Source organism: Miscanthus floridulus, chromosome 10, assembly GCF_019320115.1.
Source record: "Miscanthus floridulus cultivar M001 chromosome 10, ASM1932011v1, whole genome shotgun sequence".
In the NCBI taxonomy this organism is placed as follows: domain Eukaryota; kingdom Viridiplantae; phylum Streptophyta; class Magnoliopsida; order Poales; family Poaceae; genus Miscanthus; species Miscanthus floridulus.
Genome location: NC_089589.1, coordinates 36,933,953 through 36,945,004, shown reverse-complemented (window position 1 = coordinate 36,945,004; position 11,052 = coordinate 36,933,953). Strand labels below are relative to the sequence as shown.

At 42.6% G+C, this 11,052-nt stretch overlaps 1 protein-coding gene across 1 annotated transcript; it reads left to right on the top strand.

Annotated features, from left to right (window-relative positions):
* Window positions 1-5,303: 5,303 nt before the first annotated feature.
* On the top strand, window positions 5,304-6,584 carry LOC136490029 (putative F-box protein At3g52320). The gene has a single exon (XM_066486529.1). It carries the CDS (start codon window positions 5,353-5,355, stop codon window positions 6,553-6,555), a length of 1,203 nt encoding a protein of 400 aa, XP_066342626.1. The 5' UTR covers window positions 5,304-5,352; the 3' UTR covers window positions 6,556-6,584.
* Window positions 6,585-11,052: the final 4,468 nt, after the last annotated feature.

Here is an 11,052-nt window from a genome sequence, read left to right as displayed (position 1 = left end):
TCTCTCTCTCTCTCTCTCCAGGCTTGTCATCCTTGAGCTAATCGGACAACTAATCATGATTAATCACAAGTTAATTGGACAATAAGATTTCTGACTGCACCAGTCGTCCCAGAGTGCCTGACCAATCATGATTAGCGGGACAACTTAATAATGCTGCATGTGACGTGAAAGTTAATTGTGGAAGTAAATTTTTAAGCTAAATTAATGCTAAATGGCACCAAACTCAACCTTATGCCTGAAAAGGAGATTTGGCTGCGATACAAAGAAATGACTGTTCTTGTTAGAAAAGATCATAGCCTCCTATAGTGCAAACATACTGTTGACAAAAGGTTCAGGGGGCTTTGCTAAAAGAAACAAACTGCAAGTATAAGTCCATGTTCTGGAATGGTTAAAAAAATGATCCAATCTCAAGCAAATGCAGGCCCCGCAAGTTTTATCATAGTATAGGCTTAACTGCTATATATAAAACTTCAAAAATTCATAAATTGAAGCATTGCCAGTTTCTGAGTCACATGTATCAAAATCAAAATTCTAATGGGAAAAACTCCTGAATCCATAGAGCCATATTCTAGACCCTGATAATTACCTTTTTACCTAACTTGTTTAACTCTATTTGGTATCTGTGAAGCATGGTTTCCTAGGGATATTGCATGGGAAGAGCTACCACACCTCAACAATTGCAACAGCAGCTTCATCTTCTTTTATTTGCCTTCTTAAGTGTGCATCTTCTCATTATTTGAAAAATGTGAAAAGTAGAAGTATGTTCACACCCAAAGATTGTGCACAGGCACCTCTGTGAATCTGTGTTGAATTACTGCAGCTGACTGCAAGGATTTATTTGCTTTTACCTTGCTTTGAAGCCAGAAATAGATTTGGATGATCCTAATTCCTAACAACATTCAAATCTACTTAAGAACACCATACAAACATGCCAGACAGAGTCGGGTCAAACATGTGTAGACCACCAAAAGCTACAGAATCAGGTTATCTGTGACGTTCCTATCATATACAAGCATCAGATTCCTCGATAAAAGGCACTTCAGAAATACAATATTACTCTAATTAGTCCACACTTCCACAGGAATCACCACAGAACTCAAGCTGGATATGTGGTTCATGTAAATTCACCATACTGCACAACAGACCTAGTAGATCACCAAAGCTATGGCACACATTGCACACCCCCCAACCAATCCTGCGTGCCTGGTGAGTACTGTCAGAGTCTTGTTAATTAACAAACTAACTGAATCCATCCCACAAGGATTTGAACATATAGAAAAAAGCGAGAAGCCAACATAAGGCTCTACAGTCTACATCCACAAACACCAACAAAACCTAATTACCTCCAAACGCATTCCCACTCCCGAACACACATAGATGTGATCCAACGAAGAAAGGTCACATCATACAGATATAGATTCTTAGATTAGAGGCGGTAGCCACTGGTTGGGAAAACTCAACCTACCTCTCGTCATAGTCCGCCTGGACGAGTTCGAGGTACGCATCCCATTTGTCCCCGATCACCTGAGCCACAAATTAGATGGATTATGACCCAAAATTGAGAAGACGACGCAACTAAACCCTGGCGCACGGAGCAGAGAACCCGCAGGCGCGCCTAGGCACGGATCGGAGGGGGGAAGGTAGGAGAGAAAGGGGAGGGGGAAGCTGCGATACCTTGCCGCATGTGAAGCAGCGCACCGGGATGATCATCTTCGCCGCCGCCGGAAGGATGGGTTCGCCGGTTGCCGGAAGGGGAAGGGGAGGGACGGGGTGGGGTATTTGCGAGGTTTTCCTCTATTTATTACTTTTGCGGATTTATAGAGATGTTTTGTTTTATTTTTAGTATCTTTTTTGGAAGGCCAGTAATTGCTCCAAACATATTTGTAAAATACAGGTCTACAAACTTTTCTGACACAAATCGGAATTTACCGTTTGACTGGCCTGTGAGTCCACTTATTTAACGCTTAATAATTTAGGTCAAAACCATTGATAACATAGTATCTCCAAGCTCTCTCCGAGCGTTCGGGACGGACCCGCATGTTCTCGTGCCTCACGCCTTTGCACCTCGTGCCTCGCGCGCCCCACCCGTGTCTCATGCCTCGCTGCGCTCCGCCGCACCTCGTGCCTCCCCGCCGGCTCACGCTGTGCACAGCCGAGGTCCATGGACCATGGGCGACCTCCGCACTAGCGTCGAGCTCCCCAGCTCCGCGTCAAGAAGCCTCCGTTAAGCGATAGCAAGTGGCCGAGCACACGTTACAATCGTACGTCTTATGCGTTTCAGATGTATATTGCCTATGTTTTATTTGGATGTTGCAAAAGTAGATCTTGTGTTCCATATGTTGTAATGTCTATACATGTATGTTGTAAGTGCATGTTTCAAATGTTTCAGCTGCTTTCAAATGTATGTTTGCACGTAGTTTTATCTGGATGTTATATATATTGCACTGGCTATACACATACGCTTTAAATTGTATTTTTTTTTTCAAATGATTCAGTTGTTCCAAACGTATGTTGCAAGTGTTTTTATCTAGATGTTGCACATGTTGCGGTGGACATACACGTATGCTACAAAGTGTATGTTTTCAAATGTTTTAGCTGTATCAAACGTATGCTGTAAGTGTTTTATCTGGATATTGCATATGTTGCAGTGCCCATACACATATGTTGCAAACGTATGTTTTTAATGTTTCATCTATTTTCAGACGTACGTTGCAACAAATACTACATGTTGCAAGTGTTCCACGAGCAGGCAAGAGAAGTGGGCACAAGCGGAGCAAGTGGTCCCCTCAGGCACAGCGGTCCCCTCGTGTGCGCGGCGGCCCCACGTACATGTGCAGCCGCAGCCGCATGCATACCGCAGTAGCAGGCGCTTGTGTGCCACAGCAGCAGAAAGGCAGGCATGACAGCAGCAACATAAGGTAGGGCACAGCAGCATCGGGCTGGCGGGCGCCGGGGGGGGGGGGGGGCAAGAGGTGCATGCATACATGAGCGTTTCGAGTCCAGTTGAGTCGCATGGGTGTCGTGCCGTGTCGGTCAATGTTGTGTCTGACAGTTTTGGACCCCGCACGCATTACTGTTATGTGTGTGTCTCAGTGCACCAAACGTGTTTGATGTTATCTTTTGGGGCGGGTAGCATGCGTGGGCGTCCAGACGTGGCATCTCTCTAGACGTCCCAGGCGCTGTCCACTCCCTATCTCTTTTGTCAAAAAAAAAAAACCACGGCATCTATTAGTCACTACTTGACTCATGCAATGGTACCGTCTGTTCTGTGACTGCGCAAATATTTCTATTATTTTTAGAGGTTTATTCATATGCCAAATTTCTTGCATATATATAGCCGTTTTCTCTGCCAAGTTTATATTAGCAACCCTTGCAACAAGGATGTGTCACTTACTTTTTTTTGCAACCAGTTCTTGTTGCTTATTTCCATTCAACAACAATAAACAAAGCATGGTACTGGAATTTCAAAGCATGGATTCATAATCATATACCTCCAAAATCTATTTTGGTTTTCACTTAAAAGCTTAAACCTCGAGATACTTATGAATTAGGCCATTAATCAGTTAACCACATGACTCGACTAAAAGTGTGAGTCAACAACTTTTTAACCACTTATTAGTATGAATTTTCGAACATATTTGATTTGAAATAAGTCTTGCCAAACTCTCTCCGTATTGTGTACTGTGGCTTAATTAGTCACTTGCTCCATATGTTACAAAATAATGGACGTTATGTGATTGTGCAGAGATACCAATGTTATAGCTAACAATCAAAATATCTCTTAGGAGAAGGAGAGAGATAGAGATAGTGATGTATTGGGAAAAGAGAAGGGTGCATTAGAAAGCAAGAATGTGGTCAAGTATTTTGGGACAAAATCTGAACGCTATAAAAAACGTCGACTATTTTGGGACGGAGGGATTACTCAACATGCACTTATTTTGTACTCTCTTTATCTTAACTATAGTTCACTTTGACCTTTTTCTCGAGTCCAATATCTCTAGATGACAAAGTTTTTAGAAAAATATAGTAGCATTTACAAGTTCAAATAAATACACCGTTAAAACATATTTACATAAAATTTAATTAAACTGTTTTATATTATAGATGTTGGTCTTTCGTAAACTTTGTCAAAGTCACGGAGGGACTATGTCTAAGTCTTGAATTATGTGCCTCTTTCGCTCTTTCGGTTAGCAAAGTATCCTGCTTCATTAATATATATATATATATATATATATATATATATTATATTGACCATTCTATAAGAAAATTTTGATGTAAGATGTCAACCTTCCTAAATACTTTTCTTGGGCAATAGAAAAATAGACAATGAACGTAGGCAAATTTGCGAGAACTGAGTTTATTAGCACCAACCTACTTGCACAAAAAGTACTTGTTTTCGACTACTTAAAGGTTTCTAGATTCTCTCTTCAATACTTTTTCCGATCCATATTATACATACTTCATTTTTCCCACAGAAAGTGTCATTCTCATTTCTTAAAAAGTCAAATATTTTTAACTTTAACCAAATATACACTAGGTTATTGATATTAATGATGTGTAATTAGTATAATTAGATTAATCATTAAATATATTTTCATAATAAATATATTTAGATATACAAATGTTGCTAATGTTTTATACAAATCTACTCAAACTTAAAATAGTATAACCTACCTATGCCATTTTATCTTTAGGACTGAGACAATAGTTTTCTAAAGTGCATTGGATATTGTTCAAAACAAATAACAATAATTTTTATGTTTTTTGCTAATCAATATCGTGGTTCATACAAAATAACCGTATCATTTATATGTTGTGGGATAGATAAAAAAATAAAATAATGGCACATTAGACTACCTAACTGTTTTAGTGATAAATCTAAAATTTGGAATTTTTAGTTCTTATTCCTTTACCCCTCTACTAGAACGAGGCTGACAGTTTGACCCGCGGGCATGAATACACGCGTGTTTCGTACCTTACGAGGGCTCCTTTGGATCAACCTACCCCTCAATCCCCTTCAATCCACTAGGGGAATGGTTGAATCCAAAGGAGCCCTGAGTGTAGGCATGAATAAGAAATTTCACCCACGGGTAAGATCGGGTCGGGTACCCGCAAATGCGCAGGTCGGGTCGGGTAAGCAACTTCGCCCGTGGGTACCCGTGGGTATCCGACATTGTAGCACACAGCCAACACGTTGTGTCATTCGGCCCATGAAAAATAGCCCAACCCAACAAGAGAACCCTGGTATAGCCAAAGGGGATCCTTCTGGAGTACCTATCCATTTCTGATTTCTCCAAGTTTTGCTAAATTTTTTTTTTCTGATTTCTCCAAGATCCAATCGCGGCCACTATCATGGCAGCAGCGGCAGGCGGCGGCCCCCTGCTCCCCGAGGATCTCGTTGTCTGGGAGATCCTGATTCGTCTGCCGGCGAAGCCCCTCCTCCGGTGCCGCGCCGTCTGCCGTTCCTGGCGCCGCCGCCTCACCTCAGACGCCAAATTCCTCCTCGCCCACCACCGCCGCCAGCCCTCGCTCCCGCTCCTCACCAAAGGGGACAGGACCACCGAGGAGAGGAGGATCGACGCCCTGGACCACCGCACCGGCGAGCGGCGCCCCGTCGCGCGGACGACGGGCTGGACCGCCGCCAACGCGGACGACCTCAACGTGCTCGCTTCCTGCGATGGCCTCCTCATCCTCCTCGCCAACGGCGGCCTCCAGATCTGCAACCCGGCGACCCGCCAGCGCGCGCCCCTCACGCTGCTCCACGGCGCCTCCTGCATCTCCGCGCTCTACTCTCACCGCCCGTCCGGATCGTACCGGGTGCTGTGCTGCTTCGAGAGAGCCGAGGACGGCCACGCCGTGTACCACGTGCACACCGTCGGGTCCCGCGAGCTCAGGTGCGTCGGAGAGCCTCCCGCGCCGTGGGCGTCCGGGGATATGGTAATGGCGATGCCGATGATGGTGTACTTTCACCCGCACGTCGTGGCAGACGGCAGGATCTACTGGCAGCCGGTAATGCTGCCCGGCGGCAACGGCAAGGTCAACAACATGGTCGCGTTCGACACCATGGCCGAGTCCTTCCAGCAACTGCTGTCGCCCGTGGAGGGCCCCTTTCTTGAGCTGTTTCAGATGAACAGCGGCGCCCTAGGATTGTACCACTACGGCGGTGGCACGGCTGATCTCTGGGTGCTACAGGATCATGGGAGCTGGTCCTGGTCTATGAACCACCGGATCAAATTGCCGGGGTTGGTTTATTCTCTGCTACCAGTGCTGGACCCAGAAGGAGATGTGCTCGATGTGCTCGTCCTTTCTAAAAGTGTGGGATCAGGCAACCTGTGGAAACATGTGCAGCACATTTCTGGTGCCAATGGCAGTTTGCTGGCCCGGTATGAATGGAGCGTTTATCTGAAGCTTAGCAGGCATAGGTTCAAAGAAAGTCTTGTCCACCATGACTTCTTCTCGATCGACGGTAATGCTGGTTGTGTGGATGAAAAACCATTGTTCGATGGCTTGTCAACTGTGGCGGTGCTTCGTGATGATAATTCTGAGTCACATTGAGAAACAACGGTATTAATCTGTGCTGGCAAGCTGTTTCATCTCAGCAGGATGGAGTCACTCCTGATGATTCTCAACTGTCTAGTAATAACAGCACTGCAGATTAGTAATAACCTGAAACTATACCTTGAGTCTGGTATTTATTTTCCCTTTTCACATGAGTCATGAACACACTCTATTATGGTTATGTCATGCCTTTTTAACCTTGTGTCTTTTATTTGTAATAACTTGCAAGCATCTTTGGTAATCAAGTGATGCTGCATAGAGATTTAAATAAGCTGATGGCCCTGTTCGCTTGAACTTATCAACCTGGCTTATCAGCCATGGTACAATGTTTTTCTCTCACAACAAATTAGCGAACACAGCCTGGCTTGTCTTCCTCTCTGTGTAAGCACACAATTTTGATTTTGTATTTCTTTGCTGTGCAAAGTCTGGGTAGGGCGCAAAGTATCCAACAAGCAACAAAAATACGATGAGTAACCTGCAACCATTGTGTCAAGTTTTTGATGCTTTTCCCCGTCTTCACTTAGTCATGAACACATGATCAGCATGCATAATAAAGTACTCCAGTAATCAATTGATGCTGCAGAGAGATTTGGATAAGCAACTCCCAGTGTAAGCTTTTCCTTATTTGATTTCTTCATTAGGCCTTTTCCGTATTTGTATTTGTAACTTGTTGTGTTTAGCACACGTGTATATATTTTCATTTGTGCTACTCCTGGCATACCACACTTGCTGTTCTTGCTTGTTTTAGTAAGCCTTTTTTTTTAATGTAAAACCATATATTAGACTTTAAAAGCTTTGAGCTACCGAATTGTGTTGTGAGTAAAATTAGTGCTTGCTTGTGAATTTTAGCCCATTTTAAAAAATGACCTGCCAGACTAATTGGACCATGAGGTCTGACACTGTAAGTCTGGTACCCTGGGTGCATTTCACTCAACTGTCTCAATGTCAATGGTAGTACTGAGAATTAGTAGTGTGTTTGCTTCCTGGGAGTGGGATTCATTATTTCTGTTTCACCTTATTTGTTGCCTCTGTATTAACAATGCTATGTTTTGTTTCTATATGCTCGGCATATTGCCCTCGACGGAAATACACTATGCTCCGTTTGTAGAAATGTGTAGCCATAGTATCATGTCTGATATACACCAAATACCATTCTATCAATTTAGAAATGTGCCTCTTAGAAGCTGTGTTCCATTTTGTTTTGGTTATACAAAAAAGATGTGATTTCTGAGTTAACGATGATAATTTTGGTATATCAATTGTAACACCCCAGTGTTCAGCATGGCATTTGGCACTTGCATTTCATGAGCACAAGCATCATCCAAGCATTCATGAACATGAGCATATGAAATTTCATCTCATTCTTATACATTATCGCATGAAATGTTGATTATATATATATATATGCTTATGCTTGTAATCATGTATGACCAATGTATGAAATAGTTGTAAGGTCACAACAATACCTTATATACATCTATAATAATATTTGGAACAATGTTTATATTCATGACTTAAGCCAATTTTGCTTCTAAGTGTTGGTTTACTTTGTAATGCCATTTTCATGATGCTAGTTTGACCAAAGTTGAACAGTAGCTTAGAGCGTTTGCATGGCTGTATGACCTAAATAAAAGTTGTAGTTCACATCATGGGTAACAAACTTTATTTAAGGGTTATGAGCTAAATCAGTGTCTAACTTAGTCAAACAAAGCTCACAAAAATCAACAAAATGCTGTGTAGATTAGAAAATTTTGCTAAGTCCTAAACTGGTTTTTAGTTTCAAAGTACCTTGCTTTGGAGCACTGTAGTTTGAAAACCGTTGGGAATTAGGCCAAACTCCTTTAAGCAATCTTGTAGTACTCATGTAGCTCTACAACTTTCACTAATACCAAATTTTCTAACTCGAACTGGATTAAGAGATATAGAGGCATGAAATAGTGCTGTCAGTCAATTGAATCGGACTTAGCAGATTCAAATCGCCGGTCGTCGTGGCCGCGCGCGCTGCGTGGTGGTTGCTCGCCGACGATGGTCCCACCAGTTAGGCCGATGAGGGCAGCAAAACAGCAGCGACGCGCCCTCCCTCCTCACTCGCCTCGCTCTCGCCCTCACTGCGCCCGAACGAAGCCGCAGCGCGCCGCGCCATTGTCACCGAGCTCACGCGCCACCGTCGTCGCGCCATTCTTCGATAGCTCGCGCACACAGCTCTGCCATGCCTCACTCCACCTTGCCGACCCTCTAGCATCACCATTCAAGCCCATGTATAGCCGCAGTTCAAGTTCGCCATCGCCACGCCCTCGCTGGAGCGTCATCGAGCTTGCGCTCGTTGTGGCCGTGCTCCATCGAGCTGTCTCGCTCACGCGTTCCTCTTGTTAGGGTTAGGTTAGAGCTAGGTCTAACTCAAGGCAAGAGCCTAAGGCCGATGCCGGCCTCGTCGGAGTAGAACGCTGCCGTGCTGCCATGCACGCGGCCAATCCTCACCGCCGTAGAGCTTCGCTAGGGTTCAAGGATGTTGTAGCCGCGCTCGCCTAGCCATGCCGTCGTCGGAGATAGCCGAAGCACCATCGTGCATCGCCGCCGAGCCGCCATGCTCGCCGGCGAGGTAGCTTCGGTGATCCTTCGAGCAAACCTAGGGTACCAGTAGATGCGCGTGATGATGGGGAACATAACGGCGGTGACCTCGTCGCCAGTGACCTCGCCGTCGGCGAGTTCTCATCGGTCAAAGCGTCGCCTCTGCTCTGTGCGTCTGTCCAGTGGGTCCCGTTGACCGCGGGTCCCTGCTGTCAGTCGTAGTGGGTGTATGGACCGGGTGCACCTAGCTGTAGCGCACGAGTGGAAATTTGATTTTCTTTATTTATTTTTCATAGATTTTGTTGCTAACTTACAAAAATTATATCTTGAGTTAGGAGTATCCAAATGAGGTGAATCAAATTTTGTTGGATTCATCATGAAGAGTACTATTTGATAAAAATATAAAATCTACTGCTTAGGGTATTTTTTTGGGAGAATTAAGTTGAGCAAGATAAGTGCTTTTATAGTAGTTTATATCTTGTAAAATGCATAACTTGAGCTAGAAAAGTGATAAAATTGTGATTTCAATTTTGCTGGTTTTGTGTTGACATGCTCTAGCTAGAAAAAATACTGAACCTACAGTAGACATACTTGTAATATGGTCTTCCTATTTAATCTTAATTAATGCTAGATTCTAGTGAAATACATAACATATGATCATATAAATTTTTACACAATATTCTCATGTTAGGAGGAAAGTAAAAAAATATTAAATCTGTTGCTTGATATTTTTCACTATGCTAAACTATTTTTGCTAAAATAAGCATATATAACTTGTCATTTTTGTAGAGGTAGCTATACTTATCCAAATAGCATAAAATTTGTGCAGTAGACTATTAGGGTCATGTGTAGCCTACTGTAATTTTCTCGGAATTTGTTGAGCACTAGAAATATTTGCTTTGTAAATCACCTTATTATCTAACGAAATTAATAAATGAATATAAATAAATTAGTTACGCTTAACCAAGATATTTTCTGTGGCGTGTGTGATGCATATAATCTGTTGATATTGTTAGTGAGGCTTAGAAGTATTTGTTTATAGGCAACTAGTTAATTATTGCTTTATAATTCAAGATGGCTGCATGTGTAGTTTCTGTTGTGGTGATGATTTCATGATGATAATGATCTTTTCAGTAAAGATGGTTAATAATAAAGTTATAGATAACTTACTTATCTACCTTGTGTTAAATTTTCAGTCATAGACCTTATGGTTTGAGAATTATGGTGGTTGGAAGTCTGCTATCTGAAATGCTTGCTCTCTGGACATATCTTAAAGATTGAATTGTTTGACCTAGATAGCTGCAGAATCACATTAAGATGATTAAAAAAAAGTTGTTGGTAATTTCATAAACTTTCCAGAATATCCACAACCATATTATTTTGATGTGTATAACTTTAGTTATGGTCAAAACAAGTGGCTGCTGTTTTGTAGTCCACAAAATAATTTACATAAGTGTTTGTTTAAGTTTCTACAGAAGCGATATGCATCTACTCAGTAAAAGAAAATGTAACTTGTTATCACCTTAATGCAATGCTGCTGAGAACACTTATTAGGATGCATTCATCACATCATATCATATTATACATGTTATTATATATGCATTCATGATATCTTATTTTCTGCTCATGCATATATGATCGTCTGAGGGGATAACTCTATTGGAATTCGACGAAAGGCCGGAGGAACAACAGGAGGCACCTTAGCCCGTAGCTCTCGAAGGTGAGGAGCAAGCTTTTGAGGACCAACCCAAGTGCCCGGATCACATGCCAACTTCCTTTATCAAAGGCAAGCCTCGGAGCATTCTAAGTCTTCCATGTATTATAAAATATCACTTGAGTCTTTTATGTTTGATGCATTAGGTTATAAGAGTCGGTTGGAAACACTTGATGCATAGATCTACCTTGTCTAGATATATACCTTTAACC